Here is a 19,808-nt window from a genome sequence, read left to right as displayed (position 1 = left end):
TAGCAGTTAGCATAACGCTATTACAGCGCCAGCGACCCGGGTTCTATTCCGGCCACTGTCTGTAAGGAGTTTGTATGTTCCCCCCATGTCTGCGTGGGTTTCCTCCAGCTGCTCCGGTTTCCTCCCACATTCCAAAGACCTACTGGTTAGAAGTTGTGGGCATGCTATGTTGGCGCCGGAAGCGTGGCGACATTTACAGGCTACCCCCAGAACACTCTACGCAAAAGGTGTATTCCACTGTGTGTTTCAATGTACATGTGACTAATAGAGATATCTAAAAATTAGTTCAGTGCCTGATGAGTTCAGTATCTTCACCCATCACGCTTCTTGACTGGGATATAATAGGAACTAGGCAACACCAACCAGACCGACAAAAGGGGAGATTTGTTATGGAGTTTCCCTTAAATATGCAGTTGGGGAACCACAGATAGAAAGGCACAAAATCCTCAATGACCATACATCAGAAACAAGTGTCTGCATAAGCTTGTTGGTTGTGTGCCTGATACAAGAGTTCTGTACAGGTCACAAAGAGCACTACTGTTTTCGGCATGTGGCTCTCACAATTCAGGGAAGGGTGGAGCCACAAGGGTCTCCCCTACCTTAGGATCCACGGACTGGGCAGCTTTCTCCACAGAGCACAGCAGAGCCTGCTGCATCACAGCGATCAGTGAATTCTTCTGCACAGTTTGACAAGCCAAAGCCACCTGCAAGTTCTCCACTCCACGCCGAGCCATCAGCTACAGGAAACAGAAAGGGAAATTTGCAAGACTTATAATTAGGAAAAGTCTGAAAATTAATGGAGAAAGCAGTTTGAATGTTTTAAAATGGTGATCTGGAGAAAACAATGGACGCTTTTCCTGTCCACTCCCTTGCTCTCCTCAACTCGTTGCCTCTGTCATAATTCCACATGCGTGATATTCCCAGCGCCTTGCAGTGAGTGTTCAGAATATTGTGCCTGTTTAGGGAGTCTGATGTCAGACAAGTGAGCAATGTGGCCTGCCCAATGAGTTGACTGAGTGTAATTAGGGCCCCACTGCTGGGAATGTTGGCTGGGAGGAGACAGTGATGATGGCTTGCTTACCTTTCCAGTGAATTTGGAGGATTTTGTGAAGAGAATGTTGGTGGGATCGTCCTGTGCTTTGAGATGCCTGCTGCAGATAGTCCACATCACACAAACATACAGAAGGATGGGGATTACTGCTACCCCTTAGACCATGAACCTCGTGCCAGGTCTGTCCTGATCTTCAGTCTTTTAATCAGGCAGCGAAATGTACAAGGCGGCAATAGTGAATTCCATCATTATTGGCTACCTTTGTTGAGAGGTGGCCACCAAGATGTAGGAAGTGGTCCACGTTTTCCAGGGTCTTGCTATGGACATTTATTGTTGGAAGCCAATGTTGTACTGTATTTGAAAACAGTCCTGTGAAGCACCTTGGGGGTTGATGGGATTAGTACACTGAGGTGCCAGATAAAGTCATGTTGTATTTAGTGCTGGTTTCAGTAATCACTTCCCTCTACTTCCTGCACTGACACAGGGTGAAAGCATTAAAATGAAGCTGTTCTTCTTTCCATGGTGGAGCCCTATTCCTAATTCCCCTTTGTAATGTTGAAAAATAATCAGACAGAGCTGAGGCTGGAAATTTCCCTTTAAACCGCAGCCATGCTGTTATTATATAACTTTGGCTTAAAGAATAAACAGAAGAATATTCTCAAGAAGTCATAACTGCCATATATTTTACTTAGACTGCAGAAAACTCTCCATGACTACGATCCCTGCCCCTAATTATTTTGAAGATCTTAGTCAGATCAACATTCTTATTTGATTTTTGTACCTAACACTGTGGAATAGACCACTTCAAATAGAAGAATGTCTACACTTCAGTTCAAGTTCTAATGCTGTCTGTGAGTGCAATTTTGGGGGGTTTAAAGAGCATTTAGTTTTTCCCCTTAAAGCTTTAAGTCAGAAGAACAATAAATCTAAGATTTATTCCACCTGTAAGGTGTGGTGTTTTGTTTTACAACTTCATTGCCTCATGCAAGTTAAGTTAAAAATAAACAAGCATGAATACATTTGACCAAATCCAATTTCATAAGATAAAGTCATAGCTGTATGTTATCTGCCCCCTCCCTATGTTATTAAGCCCTTTCCAAAAATATTCAAATGATTGACAGACCTCAGCTTTTAATGTTATTCCCATTAGGACAACAGTTAAAAACCAGGGGGCAAAGATGGTAAAATTGGTAAATTGGTTTATTATTGTCACTTGTACTGAGATACAGTGAAAAACTTGTCTTGCATACGGTTCATACAGATCAATTCATTACAACAGTGCATTGAAGCAGTACAAGGTAAAACAATAACAGAATGCAGAATAAAGTGTTACAGTTACAGAGAAAGTGCAGTGCAGGTAGACAATAAGGTACTAGGTCACAAGGTGCAAGGTCGTGACGCAGGGGCGTGACATCAGTCGGTAGCGCATGAACAGCTTAAAAAGAGAAGGGAACTCTGGTGTTTTCGATCGGGAGCGAGAGGTAAGCGAGCGGAAGCAGCCAAGGAGTTCCGAACAGATAAGTTTTTTTTTCCTAACGGTTCGGGGATAGCGGAGAGTAACTGTGCAGGTCCGTGACATCGGTCGGTAGTGCGCGAACAGTTTAAAAAGAAGACCGCCATAACTAGTGGGCAGCGTCGGAGTGGGCAGCGGAGTGAGAGGGAGCAGAGTGTTTTGGGCTTTGGCTCAAGGGGCTTCGGCATAAGGGGGCGAGGCGGGCAAGTAACTGGTAGGTAAAGGTAAGGTTTACCTGTTATAAATTTTTAAGTAGGAGAAAACTAGGTAGGGAAAGAATTAGTTCAGATGGAGGACACAGTGGTGTGCTGCAGCTGCTTGACGTGGGAGCTAGTGGACCCTGCTGTGGTTCACGGTGACCACGTCTGCAGTAAATGCTTGAGGCTGGAGGAACTTTGGCTCAGAATTGATGAGCTGGAGTTGCAGCTTCAAACACTGCGAAGCATCAAGGAGGGACAGAGTTATGTAGATACTGTACATCGGGAGACAGTCACCCCCCCTTAGAGCAGGTACTTCTGGGGTACAGGAAGTAGATAGAAGGGTGACTGTCAGGGAAGAGAAAAGGAAAAAGAAAACAAACAGGCAGATAGAGCAGAGGACCCCAGAGGCTGTTCCCCTCAATAACAGGTTTTCTGCTTTGGAAGCTGTTGAGGGGGATGACCTGCAGGGATCAAGCAGCAGTAGCCAGGTCTCTGGCACTGGGACCGTTCCTGCTGCTCAGAAGGGAAGGGAGAAGAAGAGGAAGGCAGTCGTGATAGGGGACTCGATAGTCAGGGAAACAGATAGGAGGTTCTGTGGCAGTGAGCATGAATCCCAGATGGTATGTTGCCTCCCAGGTGCCAGGGTCCGGGATGTCTCTGATCTGGTCCACAGGATTCTTGAGCGGGAGGGAGAACAGTCAGAAGTCATGGTTCATGTTGGTACCAACGACATAGGTAGGAAGAGGGAGGAGGTCCTTAAAAGTGAGTTTAGGGAGCTAGGCAGAAGGCTGAAGAACAGGACCTTAAGGGTAGCAATCTCGGTATTGCTGCCAGTGCCATGCGATAGTAAAGGTAGGAATAGGAGGGGATGGCAAATAAATGCGTGGCTGAGAAGTTGGTGCAGGAGGGAAGGTTTTAGATTTTTGGATCATTGGGATCTCTTCTGGGGAAGGTGGGACCTGTACAGAACGGATGGGTTACACCTGAACCAGAGGGGGGCCAATATCCTTGTGCAGGCAGGTTTGCTAGGGTGGTTCGGGAGGGTTTAAACTAGTTTGCGAAGGGGATGGGAACCAGAGGGGTAGGTCAGAGGAAGAAGGGGATGGGGAAAAGTCAGATCTAACAGGTAGAGAGGCTTTGAGGAAGGAGAAGCAGAGTACAGGCTATAAAAGTAGAAAGGTGGATGGGCTAAAGTGCGTTTACTTAAATGCAAGAAGTATCAGGAATAAGGGTGATGAACTGAGAGCTTGGATAAGTACATGGGACTACGATATTGTGGCTATTACAGAGACTTGGCTGTCACCAGGGCAGGAATGGATATTGAATATTCCTGGTTTTCAGTGTTTTAAAAGGGATGGGGGGGGGAGGGAAAAGAGGAGGAGGGGTGGTGTTACTGGTCAGGGATACTATTACAGCTGCAGAAAGGGTGGATAATGTAGAAGGATCCTCTCTAGAGTCAATATGGGTGGAAGTTAGGAACAAGAAAGGAGCAGTTACTCTACTGGGAGTATTCTATAGGCCCCCCGGTAGCAGCAGGGATACTGAGGAGCAGATTGGGAGGCAGTTTTTGGAAAGATGCAAAAATAACAGGGGTTGTTATCATGGGAGACTTCAACTTCCCAAATATTGATTGGCACCTGCTTAGTGCCAAAGGTTTAGACGGGGCAGAGTTTGTTAAGTGTGTCCAGGACAGATTCCTGTCACAGTATGTTGACAGGCCAAATAGAGGGAATGCCATATTAGATCTAGGTTTTAGGTAATGAATCGGGTCAGGTGACAGATCTCTCAGTGGGTGAGCATTTGGGGGACAGTGACCACTGCTCCATAACCTTTAGCATTGTCATGTACAAGGATAGGAGCAAAGGGGACAGGAAGATATTTAATTGGGGAAGGGCGAATTATGAGGCTATAAGGCGAGAACTTGAGAGTGTAAATTGGATGACATTTTTGAAGGGAAATGTACTACGGAGATGAGGTCGATGTTCAGGGATCTCTTGCAGGATGTTAGGGATAAATTTGTCCCAGTGAGGCAGAGAAAGAATGGCAGGGTGAAGGAACCATGGGTGACAAGAGAGGTGGAACATCTAGTTAGGAAGAAGAGGAGAGCATACATAAGGTGTAAGCAGCAAGGATCAGATAGGGCTCGTGAGGAATATCGAGTAGCAAGGAAGGAACTTAAGAAGGGGCTGAGGAGAGAAAGAAGGGGACATGAAAAGGCCTTGGCGAGTAGGGTTAAGGAGGATCCCAAGGCTTTTTTCTCGTACGTGAAGAGCAGAAGGATGACGAAAGTAAAGGCAGGACCGATTAGAGACAAAGGTGGGAGGATGTGCCTGGCAGCTGGTGAGGTTCTCAATGAATACTTCTCTTCAGTAGTCACCAAGGAGAGGGGTCTTGATGACGCTGAGGACAGTGTTGGTAAGGGTAATGTTCTAGAGTATGTAGATATCAAGAGAGAGGATGTGTTGGAGTTGTTAGAAAATATTAGGATGGATAAGTCCCCGGGGCCTGACGGAATATTCCCCAGGCTGCTTTGCGAGGCGAGGGAGGAGAATGCTGAACCGTTGGCTAGGGTCTTTGAGTCCTCGTTGTCCACGGGAATGGTACCGGAGGATTGGAGGGTGGCAAATGTTGCCCCCTTATTCAAAAAAGGTAGTAGGGATAGTCCAGGGAATTACAGACCAGTGAGCCTTACGTCTGTGGTGGGTAAGCTGTTGGAAAGGATTCTAAGAGATAGGATCTATGAGCATTTAGAGAATCATGGACTAATTAGGGACAGCCAGCATGGCTTTGTGAAGGGAAGATCTTGCCTCACAAGCCTGATAGAGTTCTTTGAGGAGGTGACCAAGAAGATTGATGAGGGTAGTGCAGTAGATGTGGTCTACATGGATTTTAGTAAGGCGTTTGACAAGGTTCTGCATGGTAGGCTTCTTTAGAAGGTCAGAGGCCAAGGGATCCAGGGAGTCTTGGCTGTGTGGATTCAGAATTGGCTTGCCTGTAGAAAGTAGAGGGTTGTGGTGGAGGGAGTGCATTCGGATTGGAGGGCTGTGACTAGTGGTGTTCCACAGGGATCGGTTCTGGGACCTCTACTTTTCATGATATTTATTAATGACTTAGATGAGGGAGTGGAAGGGTGGGTTAGCAAGTTTGCACACGACACAAAGATCTGTGGTGTTGTGGATAGTGTGGAGGGCTGTCAAAGCTTACAGAGGGATATTGACAGGATGCAGAGCTGGGCTGACAAGTGGCAGATGGAGTTCAATCCGGAGAAGTGTGAGGTGGTATACTTTGGAAGGACAATTTCCAAGGTGGAGTACAAGGTTAATGGCAGGATTCTGGGTAGTGTGGAGGAGCAGAGGGATCTGGGGGTTCATATCCACAGATCACTGAAAGTTGCCTCACAGGTGGATAGGGTAGTTAAGAAAGCTTATGGGATGTTAGCTTTCATAAGTTGAGGGATCCAGTTTAAGAGCTGCGAAGTAATGATGCAGCTTTTACAAAACTCTGGTTAGACCACACTTGGAGTACTGTGTCCAGTTCTGGTCGCCTCATTATAGGAAGGATGTGGAGGCATTGAAAAGGGTGCATAAAAGATTTACCAGAATGCTGCCTGGATTAGAAAGTATGGATTATGAGGAGAGACTAAAGGAGCTAGGGCTTTACTCATTGGAGAGAAGGAGGATGAGAGGAGACATGATAGAGGTATATAAAATATTAAGAGGAATAGATTGAGTGGACAGCCAGCGCCTCTCTCCCAGGGCACCAATGTTCAATACAAGAGGGCATGGCTTTAAGGTAATGGGTGGGAAGTTCAAGGGAGATGTCAGAGGGAGGTTTTTTACCCAGAGAGTGGTAGGTGCATGGAATGTGCTGCCTGGGGTGGTGGTGGAGGCTGATACGTTGGTCAAGTTCAAGAGATTGTTAGATAAGCATATGGAGGAATTTAAGATAGAGGGATATGTGGGAGGAAGGGGTTAGATAGTCTTAGGAGTGGTTTGAAGGTCGGCACAACATGGTGGGCCGAAGGGCCTGTATTGTGCTGTATTGTTCTATGGTTCTATGGTCACAATGAGGTAGATTGTGAGGTCATGAGTCCATCTTATCATACTAGTAACCGTTCACTAGTCTTATGACAGCGGGATAGAAGCTGTCCTTGAGCCTGGTGGTATGAGCTTTGAGGCTTTTATATCTTCTGCCTGATGGGAGGGGGGAAAAGAGAGAATGTCTGGGGTGGGTGGGGTCTTTGATTATGCTGGCTGCTTCACCAAGGCAGTGAGAAGTATAGACAGAGTCCATGGAGGGGAGGCTGGTTTCCATGATGTGCTGAGCTTTGTCCACAATTCTCTGCAGTTTCTTGCAGTTATGAGCAGCATAGTTGCCATACCAAGTGGTGATGCATCCAGATAGGATGCTTTCTATGGTGCATCAATAAAAATTGGTGAAGGTCAAAAGGGGACATACCAAATTTCCTTAGCCTCCTGAGGAAGTAGAGGCGCTGGTGAGCTTTCTTGGCCGTGGCGTCTACGCGTTTGGACCAGGACAGGCTATTGGTGATGTTCACTCCTAGGAACTTGAAGCTCTCAACCTGCTCAACCTCAGCACCATTGATGTAAACAGGAGCATGTGCACCACCCCCCTTCCTGAAGTCAATGACTAGCTCTTTTGTTTTGCTGACATTGAGGGAAAGGTTGTTCTCACGACACCATGCCACTAGGTTCTCTATCTCCTTCTTGTACTTAGACTCATCGTTATCTGAGATACGGCCCACTGCAATGGTATAATCTGCAAACTTGTAGATGGAGTTAGAGTAGAATCTGGCCACACAGTAGTAAGTGTATAGGGAGTAGAGTAGGGGGCTGAGGATGCAGCTTTGTGGGGCACCAGTGTTGAGAATAATTGTGGAGGAGGTGTTGCTGCCTCTCCTTATTGATTGCAGTCTGTTGGTCAGGAAGTCAAGGATCCAGTTGCAAAGGGAGGTGTTGAGTCACAGGTCTCGGAGTTTGGAGATGAATTTACTTGGAATTATAGTACTGAAGCCGGAGCTGTAGTCAATAAACAATAGTCTAACGTAGGTGTCTTTACTGTCCAGATGCTCCAGAGATGAGTGTAGGGCCAGGGAGATGACATCTGCCATAGATCTGCTTCAGCAGTAGGTGAATTGCAGTGAGGTTGTCTGGGAGGCTAGAGTTAATACGTGCCATGACCAGCCTCTCGAAGCACTTCTTGATTAATTTGATTGAGGGAGTGGAGGGAAATTGAGGAAAATGACTTTTCTTTATTATCCAGTATGCAGTGGAAAATCAACACTTCACTGCCTGAAAGGATATTAGAGGCAGCAACATTCATCATATTTAAAAATTGTTTTAATGATCATTCAAGCTGTTCCCGGACACATGCTGAATGGCCTCACTCCATGCTCTGATTCTACAGACCCTGCACCTTGCATGTTTACCAGTCTGCTGGGCAAACAAAGATAGAGGCTGATTCTTTACTTAGTTGATATTCCCCATTAAACAAGATACTCACCTGAAGAACTGCTTCCTTTGTGCGAAAACTGAACTTTCCTATATGATTTTCATCAACTTCCTGAATCGCTAATGGTAGACTTGAGGGTGCATATCTGTGGACAGAAAAACAACTTAGCTATTAATTCAGAGCAACACACAAAAAGCTGGAAGAACTCAGCTAAGGAAGGAAATGGACAATCGACGTTTCAGGTCGAGACCCTTCATTAGCTGTTAATTCATTTTGTTTAAATATTTTAGTGTTGTGGAGGGAATAATGTCCATATATTAAATTAAATAAACCATTTCAATCCTAACTCTAGAAGTTCTTCAACATTTTAATTATGTCCTCTCTAAATTTTCTCCCTGGGAAAAAAAAATTTTAGTTATGCTTGTAGATGTGGAAGGAGAAACAATGGAGGCTGATGAAAAATACATTGGAAGCTAAGAGGAGGAAACAAATAGGTGCCTCCAGAATACATTACTAAATAAAATGGTGAGCAACCCAAACTTTCATATTACATTGCTTTCCTAGGACTCAGAAGGTTGTTCAGCCCATCAAGTCTGAGTGGACTATCAAAGCAATCCCATCAGTCCAATTCCCCCTCTTATTTCCCAGTAAACTATTCTGTTTCACATGCCCCCAGCCACACACCAACCCTAGGGGTATCTTACAGTAGCCAATTAACCGATAAACACGTCTCTGGCTTGTTGGAGGAAAACTGAGAACCTTATGGAAATTCATGCAGTCATATGCCAACATCACACAGAGAACAATCAAGTTCAGACTCCACCCAGGTCACTGGATTGGTGCAGTGGCAGCACTATCTGCATTAGCAGATTATATGAAGTACATGGGGTGTATGGGGTGGAGGGCTGGGGAACTTCAATTTTCATTGGTTTTGATGATTTTCTCATTGACCTTGGCATTTTCTCATTGACCTCCACCTTCTGCAAAGACCTTGGCCTTTCCCACTGACTATGATACTTTCCACTGAATTTGATTATTTCTAGTGGGCAGAACAAGTTCCACACACAAAATAGCAGAAAAATCTGACAGCTAGCTAAGCCATCTTTAGTCATTAACCATGTCGTGCATTAAAAAGTATTCTAACAACTGCAGTTCTAGGCCCATTTTTTTCCTCCATAGATGGTGCCTGACCAGCTGAGTATATCCAGCATTTTCTGTTTTATTTCAGATTTCCTGCATCTGAAGTTTTCAATTGCTTTTCTTTAGGATTTTAAAAAAAGCCAAATAGCTTTACAATAAATACAGAAACCAACAGTGTTCTCTTGACTCTGAGCATGATTTTGACACTACCTGTCAATGCTACTGTCATCTTCCAGTAGACTAGTGATGAAGACTGGAGGGGGCCAATCAGCTTTCTCCTTGTGGGATGCAAATTCAAACTGCACTGGCCGCAGATACAAATGAAACTCATCAAAGCCCATCTGCACAGCCACAGGCTTGTATAATCTGCAAAACGCACAGCAGTGTTAATAGAAGTGGATCGTCTGCAAATAGTCAATTTAAGAGGGGTTTGCAGCACAATTTATTCATTTCTAACAAGATATATAACTGCAGCCATAATAACAATGAGGGGAAACTAATGGACGTAGTCAATTTTTAAGAAGTGTTCAATAATGTGTGTCAAGAGAGGAATTAGAATTAGGGTTAATTAGACTTATGGGTAAACATCGATAGGGATTGAGGATTGTTTATTGGTCAGAGAGAAGAAATCAATGAGTTGTTTTTGGAATAGGAAACTGTAACCACAAGGAACAACGGGTATCAAAGAAAAAAAGTTTGAGTTATTTAAGTTTGCTGATGCTACGGAGCAATGTGGGAAAGTGAACCAAGGATGCAGATAATCTTTCTGCATCTCTATTCAGCCCTAGTAAGTCCAAAGAATGTGACAGATAGAATATAATGTACAGAAACGTGAGGTAATTCACATCGGAAGGAACAACTGAAAAGAGTGAGAAACTGGGAAATGTTAGTACTCAGCAAAACCTGGATGTCCTCATATACAGATCACAAAGCTAACGAACAGGTACAACAAGCAATTAGGAAAACAAGGGATCTGTTGGCCTTTAATACAGAGGGAATAAAGAAGGTTACTTAGTTTTATTGAAATCAAATAGGGCCATTGTGAACCTACACTGCATAATGATTTGGCCTCCTTACCCAAAGATGAGTACATTTTCCTTATGGGCACTGCAGCAAAGGTTCACATTTTTTCAGGAGTACACTGAAACAATATATTGACTAAAGTATTGAAGAATGAGAGATGATCCCATTAAAGGTTTGTAAGGGATGCGATAGAGTAGATGCCGGGAACACATTGCCGCTGGCTGGGGAATCCAGATCTCTGAGCTGAGATACAGTCCCAAGTGCACCATTTGTACTCAGAATTTCACCTACTATTTATGTTCAAGGCTCAGTAGTGCGGGTCCACAAGACATCTCAGCCTAGCTAGTCTGGAAAGGTCAAGAACCAAGGAGCAAGGAAGAAAAGTCATTTGTCGAAGGCCCAAAAGCAACAAGGCGGCTTCTTTTTGATACAGTGCCTGTTGAGGGTCTGGCACACACTGCAGGATGGTTTTGTGGTGGCATTCAGTGAGAAGTTGGATAAGTACATGAAGAAATTTTCAGGACCTCAGGGAGAGGGCAGGGAAATAGAACCAACTTGATTGCTCCTGCTTGGAGCCAAATTGGACTTGATGGCCTAAATGGCCTCTCTCCAATCTGTAATAAACTTAAAGGGATGCGACTCAGACTACTCTGAAACACAACAAAAATTCATCTTTACATGAAAAATAGTAATGAAAGAATAGTCTAATTCTCATGAGCCAAAACATTTTATTGGCATTGCTAATAGGAGTTTTGAGCTTAATATTATTAAAATAAACAATGCTCCTTCCAAGGCAGTCCCTCAGGATCGAGGACGACTTACTTCCACTCCAGTTTTCTGGGTTCTCAGGGCTAATGAGTCCAATGTGGAAACTGCAGACCTTCCACAGATAGGGCAGGTGGATGCATACCTTGTGAGGTGATGAGCTCCTGCCACTTACACAGGGGTTGTGTATGCTCCTGATGCATGGAACCAAGAGTCTCAATACCATCCTAAATGCTCCTTCCCCACTTTGAGTAGTCATGGACTGGAGATTCTGAGGAATCAGTAGAGATGTTGCATTTCTTCAAGGAGGCTCTCAGCACAATCTTGAATCTATCTGTCCCGTAATCCCTTTCTGTGACAGATTTTTGGAGACTACTGCTGGCCGGGGAGGCAGTATGGCCTACCCAATATTGCCAACTTGAGTACAGTCAGGGTTTCAGTGCTGGGGATGTTGGCCCAGGAGAGGACAATGACCTTGGTTCACTCATCCTTCCCGTGAATTTGGAGGATTTTTCTGAAACAATATTGGAGTATTTTTCTCATGTCTCAAGATGCCTGGTGCAGGTAGTCCACATCTCAGAAACAATGGGGTGGGCAGGGATCACTGCTGCCTGGTACACCATGAGTCTTGAGTCAAGCCTGAGGTCATGATATTCAAATACTCATTTCCATTTCATCATCCATGTCTGCCTTTGCCAAGACATAGTTCTTGAAAGATGCAAAGTGGTCCACATTTTCCAGGATCTCACTGTGAACCCTTATCGTTGGGAGGCAATGTGATGCAGCAGAGGCAGGTTTATAGAAGACCTTCACCTTGTAGAAATTGAGTGTAAAGCCTATTGCTTCAGTGCCTTCAAACATGGGGAACCGCAAGCATCGTTTGTGCCCTGCAGCATGAGTTCTGGAGTACAGGTGACCTTGTTGCTGGTGTAGTAGCTGTAGGATTAGTTCTGAAGCTCAGCTCCACTCCTGCAGAATGTTTGCTAGAAGCAAGGGCCAACATTGTGGTGAGGAGGACTGAGAAAGACATTGGGGTAATGATACAGCCTTGTGTGACAGTAGTCTTCACTGAAGAGTGACGTGTAACATGGCTCTCTCTGCAGGTCTCAGATGCTGAACTTGATTGCAGCAGATTTAAATATAAATCCTCACAGTCACAAAGAAATCAGAAATCACCCTGACTGTGGCAACAAGAGCATCAGTTTGTTGTGTTAAGTAATCTCAAAACAAGGGAAAGAACAAGCAAGAGAGCACCTGTTCTGTTGATAATTGATAATCAAAGATAGTATGTTGGAAGGAAAAGCACTTTTATCATTAGTTTTTGGCATTTTTGTTTACTAAGGTTTTTTTTAACCAGGCTAACTAATATAATGTGGTGGCCCACACACGCGGAACTCGAACCGCCATCGGGCGCCGTGGGCGCATGCATGGAAGTGCGTCTTGAACTACCTCCCGGGGGAGAACCTTCCGGGAACGTTCTGACGTGGTCGGGGCCTGCGCGGTGGTAGGGGCTTGTGGGTAGAGTTTTTTTTGGCATGTTTTGGTGTGGTTGAGGTAAAGTTTCTGGAGATCAGCTCTCTCTGCCTCCGCGTTGTTTTTCTGTAGCGCGCCGCGATCGGCTACATATTGGTGACCCCGACATTCCAGGCAGCATCTGGAACCAACAACTCGGCGCCCAGCCATGAGTTCGAGCAACTCACACAGCACGGTTGCTCTGAAGCTCCCGACTTTCTGGGCCACTCAGCCCCACATTTGGTTCGAGCAGGCTGAGGCCCAGTTCGCCATCAGAGACATTACATCCAACGCCACAAGGTACTACTACGTGGTCAGTGTGCTCGACCAGGACAACGGCAGGCCAGATCATCGACTTCCTACGCCAGCAACCAACGGAGGACAGGTACCTTAGGATTAAGGTGCTCCTGATCCATACTTTCGGACTCTCCTGCCACGAGCGAGCCGCGCGGCTCCTACACATGGACGGTCTGGGTGACCGCACGCCATCCGGGCTCATGAATGATATGCTGGCACTCATGGATGGCCATAAACCATGCCTTTTGTTTGAGCAGTTGTTCCTCGAGCAACTGCCAGAGGACATTCACCTCCTCCTCGCGAGTGAGGATTTCAGCGACCCAAGGGGGGGGTCGCGGCCAAAGCAGATGTCTATTGGCAGAGCAAGCAACATGGAGCAGCCTCCATCGGCCTGGCCACGACCACACAGCCCAAAGCCCAGGCCCCGCAATCGAAACTGTCGAGACCCATGGGGGAGAAGGACGAAGCTTCAGATCAATGGTGTTTCTTTCACTGAAGATGGGATTTAGGCGCACGCCGCTGCCGTCCGCCATGTGCCTTCCTGGGAAACGCCGGGGTCAGCCGTCGCTAATGGCTACAACGGCTGGCTACCGAGACAGCCTCCTCTACCTCTGGGACCGATGCTCTGGGCGGCACTTCCTGGTAGACACCAGGGCCGAAGTCAGCGTACTTCCCCCCTCGAACGTGGACACTCGTAACGCAGTCCCAGGCCCCGAGCTCACCGCCGCAAACGGCACCAGCATTCAAACATATGGCCCGCGAACCATCCCACTGCGTTTCAGGTCCAGCTGTTTCACTTGAACTTTCACATTGGCAGCGGTGTCGCAGCCATTACTAGGGGCAGATTTCCTATGGGCCAACTGCCTCCTGGTCGACCTGAAAGGCCGGTGTTTGGTCCACACTGAGACATTCCAGACTTTCCAACTCGGAGAAGCCAAGCTACCGGCCCTCCACCTGGATTCCATGACCCTCTTGGCTAACGAGTCACCAGGGTGTTGGCAGAATTCCCCTCCATAGTCACCCCACAGTTCTCCACGGCAGAGCCCAAGCACGGCGTGCAGCACCACATTCCTACGCAAGGACCGCCGCTACACGCCCGAGCTCGCAGGCTCCCACCCGACAAGCTCCACCTCGCCAAGGAGGAGTTCCGTAAGATGGAGGAGATGGGAATCATCCGCTGCTCAGACAGCCTGTGGGCATCCCCGCTGCACATGGTGCCCAAGTCCGCCAGTGGGTGGAGGCCCTGCGGAGACTACAGGAGGCTCAACGACGCCACAACCGCCGACAGGTACCCCGTGCCCCACATCCAGGATTTCACGGCGAACCTGCACGGAGCGACCATCTTCTCGAAGGTCGACCTGGTCCGAGGATACCATCAGATCCCAGTGCACCCCGACGACGTGCCCAAAGCACTCCTCATCACCCCGTTCAGCTTGTTCGAATTCCTGAGGACGCCTTTCGGTCTCAAGAATGCAGCCCAAACTTTCCAAAGGCTCATGGACTCGGTGGGACGTGACCTGTATTTCGTTTTCATTTACTTGGATGATATCCTGGTGGCCAGCAGTTCACGCCAAGAACACGTGGCACATTTGCCCCAGCTCTGCCAATGCCTGAGCGACCACAGACTGGCAATCAACCCGGCGAAGTGCCAGTTCGGGCTGACGGAGATTGACTTCTTGGGCCACAGGGTTAACCGACATGGCGCAGTCCCCCTACTGGACAAGGTCCAGGCCATCCGCCAGTTCCCCAAGCCCCGCACGGTCAAGGGCCTGCAGGAGTTCGTAGGGATGGTCAACTTTTATCATCGGTTTGTGCCGGCGGTGGCACGCATCATGAGACCCTTGTTCAGCCTGATGGCCGGCAAGGCCAAAGAGTGGCATGGGACGCGAAGTCCACGGAGGCATTCAAGCAAGCCAAGGAAGCACTGGCAAAGGCGACCCTCCTAGTACACCCGAGAGTCGATGTACCCACGGCACTCACCATCAACGCTTCTGACACGGCTGTCGGCGGAGCCCTGGAGCAGCTCGTCGAGGGCCAGTGGCGACCACTCGCTTTCTTCAGCCGGCACCTACGGCCACCAGAGGTGAAGTACAGTGCTTTCGACAGAGAGTTGCTAGCGCTCTACCTGGCTGTCCGGCATTTCCGGTACTTCCTCGAGGGAAGGGAGTTCACCGTGTATACGGACCACAAACCCCTCACCTTCGCACTGAGCCAAGATATCGGATCCATGGTCAGCTCGGCAGCAGAGGCACCTGTCCTTTATTTCAGAGTTCACCGCGGACATCCGCCACATCGCGGGGAAAAACGTTGTCGCCGACCCACTGCCTCGCCCTTGCCTCCACTCAGCGGGCATATCGTCCTCAGGCATCGACTATGCAACACTGGCGGAAGCACAACGATTGGACACCGAGATCCTGGCTTACCGCACCGCCGTTTCGGGACTCCAGTTGGAGGACGTCCCCATCGGCCCGGCAGCGATTTGACTCCTGTGCGATGTGTCTACCGGCAGACCCCCGGCCCGTGGTACCAGCAGCATGGAGGCGCCAGGTGTTCAACGCGCTACACGACCTGGCCCATCCGGGCGTCCATCAAGCTCGTAGCAGACAGATTCATCTGGCACGGTTTGCGCAAACAGGTCAGACACTGGGCCAGGACCAGCGTACACTGCCAGACTGCCAAAGTCCAGCGGCACGTGAAGGCTCCCCTCCAGCAGTTCCAGCCTAAGCACAGGAGGTTCCAACACATCCATGTGGACATCATCGGCCCCCTGCCAGTATCCTGGGGCGCCAGGTATATCTTTACCATGGTGGACAGGTTCACCAGATGGCCGGAAGCCGTACTGCTGGCAGACACATCCACTGAGTCCTGCACCAAGACGCTCATTGCGAACTGGGTCGCCAGGTTCGGCATCCCTACGGACATCACCTCCGACAGGGGAGCACAATTCCCATCTGGTTTGTGGACAGCACTGGCGCAGCTCCTGGGCACCCAGCTGCATCACACCACAGCGTACCATCCCCAGTCCAGCGGTTTGGTCGAGCAGTTCCACCGGCATCTCAAGTCGGCCTTGATGGCGCGCCTCAAGGTCCCCAACTGGACAAATGAGCTTTCCTGTGGTTTACTGGGCATCCGCACAGCCCCCAAGGAGGACCTGGGCACCTCCTCGGCGGAGTTGGTCTACGGCGCTCCCCTGACAGTCCTGGGCAAGTTCGTACCGGGGTCCTGCGGTCCAGAAGAAACTCCGGCAGAAGTGCTGACAAGGCTGCGGGACAAGGTAGGGACCCTGGCACCGGTCCTGACCTCTAGGCATGGTCCCACGCCGGCCTGCACCCCTAAAGACCTCCAGGACTCTTGAGTATAAGCTCTCTCTGCCTCCGCGTCGTTTTTCCGTAGCGCACCGCGATCGGCTACAATAAGTTAATTCTCACTTACATCATTCAGTAATAAGGAGGGACTTTTTAAACCGTGTTGACTGGTTTAGTAATTAAGGAAAATGAAACAAAAAGCAGTGGGCCAGCCTTACAACAGTCTTTTTAAGACTTGTTATCCAATGTGTGCCTGGCACTGAATACAAGCCAGGAAACAGGTTTGCTGCTTGGACAGAGAATGTCATGGGAAAGAGGGCGAAAGAGGAGACTGTAAAATCACTTGTGAAATGAGGACAGGCCGGAGGCACTCACTGAGCTAACAGGGCAGCATCAGAGGCAGTTTCCATCAAACGATGGCGCAGTGTGATAATCTCCAGCAGCCTGCAGAAAGCGTGCAGCACAAAGGCTTGTTTCTCTGCTCCTGGTCTACTTTCACCCTCTTCTGCAGCTTCTATAAAGGAAAGCCCGACATCTCTGACGAAGAGTGGATCTTCAATAAACACACCTGAAAACAACTGGAACAGCAACAAGATCAGCTCAATGACAGCACAGGATTAGGTCAAAGTCACATTGAATACCATCAACTTAAAAAGAACCAAGTCCGCCAATTGTATTTGAATTTTAGAATTGAATTTAACTCCACACCAGTTTCAGGGGAAATATACCCCTTGGCCTAGACTTCTAGGTCTCAATTACAGGACATTCCAAAACCAGGTGATAACAGGAGTCTAAAGAGTCTAAAGGACCAATCCATCAAAAATTGGCAGCACATGGGAAAGGAACAGAAGGAATAGGAATACGAATTGGCCATAATGCTCCTTGAACCTGATCTGCCATTCAAAGTCTTGGCCTTTCTTATACCTCATCCACTTTCTCGCCTGACCACTGTGCCCCTCAATTGTCTTAGAATCCAAAAATCTATCACTCTCTGTCTTGCTCATATCTAATGACTAAGTGTCCATCTGCCTCTGGGGTTGAGAATTCCAAAGATGTGCATCCCTCTGAATGACGAAGTTGCTCAATATCCTTGCCCTAACTGGGTAAACCCTTATTCTGAGACTAGTTCCAGATTCTCCAAACAATGGAAGCAGCCAATTGGCATCCAGCCTATCAGGCTCAGAATCTTACCCATCTTGATGAGAACATCTCTCATTTCTCTAAACTCTGGTGAACCAATGACAATCTCACTTAGTTTATCCTCATTACATAATCCCTTCATCCCAGACCCAGCCTAATGAATCAACACTGGATTCTGGAGACCTAAACCACACACAGGAGTCCAGGTATGGCCTCACCAAAGTTCCATGCAACTGCAGCAAAACTTCTAATATTCTCCATCACCCATGCAACAGATGCCTTCCTAATTCCTTGTGGTATTCACCTGATTACTTTCTGTATCTCATGGACCAACATACCAACTTCCCTTTGCACACAATTAATTAGTGTCCACCATTTAAGCAAGATTGTTTTCCTATCCTTGCTATCCATAATTTTCTTTCTTTCTTTTTCAATCTTTTTATTAGTTTTCAAATTAATACAGATTGATATATAACATCAATATTTATACATGTAATACAAAGAGATCAGGATAACAATCATAGCATAGATAATCATAAAGAACAATAAAATAAAAAAATCTGTAGATCCAATGATCTCTTAGTAAATGAATATAATATAAAAGAAAGAAAAATATTTATTATATAAATAAAAAAAAAACAAATCAGTAAGAAAAATTGTAAACAGTATAAACTAAACTAAACAAAAAAAAATTTTTTTAAAAAAGCAAACAACAAAAAAAAAGAAAAAAAAAACTGGGCTAAAATTTCTCAGTAGAAACAGCAATATTATGTCATCAAGTCCATTCCTCCAAGTTGGAAAGTTATTGAAAGGGGATCTACATCATGTGAAAATATTGAATAAATGGACTCCAAATATCTTCAAATTTAAGCGAAGGATCAACAGTGCCACTCCTAATTTTTTCCAAGTTTAAACATGATATAGTTTGAGAAAACATTGAGTAGTAGTAGGGGGTATTGGATCCTTCCATTTAAGCAAAATGGATCGTTTGGCCATTAATGTAACAAAAGCAATCATACGGTTAGCAGAAGCAGATAAATGACCAGACTCTATCCTTGGTGATCCAAAAATTGCAGTGATAGGGTGGGGTTGTAAATCAATCTGCAATATGTTTGAAATAATGTTAAAAATGTCTTTCCAATATTTTTCCAGAAGAGGACAGGACCAAAACATATGTGTCAAAGAAGCCACATTCGGTTTACATCTATCACAAATAGGATTTATATGGTTATAAAAACGAGCTAACTTATCTTTGGACATATGGGTCCTGTGGACTACCTTAAACTGTATCAACGAGTGTCTGGCACACATTGAAGATGTATTAACTAAATGAAGAATTTTCTTCCAAGTGTCTGTAGGTAAAGATGTCTGGAGTTCACTTTCCCATTCATTCTTAATTTTGTCTAAGATACTTTTCAACTTGTCTGCATGCCTTATGGGTTCCTTGTACCCTCCAACTGCTGCCCTCTTTCTACCCAGCTTCCTGGCTTTGGCAGCCATGAAAAGAACCTCAACATAACAGTGGCCCACTTTGGCAGCTCCTGCTTTGGACATCTGTCTTGGTCACCTGCAAAAAACCCTGCAGATTAATATTGCAGGTGGTAGACAGGAGGCAGAATGGGAGTAGACAAGTCACAGGCTCACTTCCAACCATTCGGGCAGCACATGTGAAACATTTCTGTCTGGCCTACATCCAATTGAAAGTGAGCATGATAGTAGTTCTCTACCTTTCTACAGCACTATTATAACATACTCTGTTGGATGACGTTACTATCCTGTGAAATAGTCTTGCAATCTGTTGTGAAATGGATAATATACTGAACAGTTTAATTGGTGAAACAGCACCATCATTTCCCGAGGAAGCTGGATTTTCCTGTCAGGTGACCTAGTGCAGACTGTCAGTAACCATTGGCCTTGATTTTGTTTTGTTTGGGCACAACCAGTAATCCAAGGTGAAACTGTAATCAAAGCTGCTTTAGTTTTGAAGAATTGGTTTTCACCCTCTCAAGTTTTTGCTAAAATTTCATGCATATTATTGAATGCAAAGTCTGCTATTAACCAGAGTAATCAGACAATGTTTGCATAGCTTTTTGCATTAAGAACAATCCTTGATGTATTCACAAATGTTAACAGGACAGTTTGATTAATTAGTTGAAAATGGATTTATCAAAACGTAAGCATTTTAATCAGAATGCCAGTACACCACCTGTGAGTAACACCACTAAACACTGAAAATGCTTTCAAAGCTTTTTATAGAACAAGAGGGGAGCCAGGGAAGGAATAGATGCCCTAAGGGACCAAAGGGGTAATCAATGTGTGGAGCCAGGCAACGTAGGCAAGGCCCTAAATGAGTAATTCTCACCAGGAGAAGGACATGGAAGATAGTGGAT

At 46.4% G+C, this 19,808-nt stretch overlaps 1 protein-coding gene across 1 annotated transcript in view; it reads right to left on the bottom strand.

Moving 5' to 3' along the window:
- LOC127575509 (uncharacterized) overlaps window positions 1-19,808 on the bottom strand; it is a 35,816-nt gene that overhangs the window by 3,810 nt on the left and 12,198 nt on the right. The window contains exons 6-9 of the mRNA XM_052025442.1: window positions 16,654-16,856; window positions 9,587-9,742; window positions 8,288-8,381; window positions 600-737 (exon numbers count right to left, since the gene is read on the bottom strand). Coding sequence (XP_051881402.1) covers window positions 600-737; window positions 8,288-8,381; window positions 9,587-9,742; window positions 16,654-16,856 — 591 coding nt within the window. The remainder of the gene's footprint in view (window positions 1-599; window positions 738-8,287; window positions 8,382-9,586; window positions 9,743-16,653; window positions 16,857-19,808) is intronic.

This window comes from Pristis pectinata, chromosome 10 (genome assembly GCF_009764475.1).
Source record: "Pristis pectinata isolate sPriPec2 chromosome 10, sPriPec2.1.pri, whole genome shotgun sequence".
Taxonomy (NCBI): Eukaryota; Metazoa; Chordata; class Chondrichthyes; order Rhinopristiformes; family Pristidae; genus Pristis; species Pristis pectinata.
The sequence above is the reverse complement of the archived record's forward strand: the minus strand, read 5'-3'. Positions and strand labels throughout refer to the sequence as shown.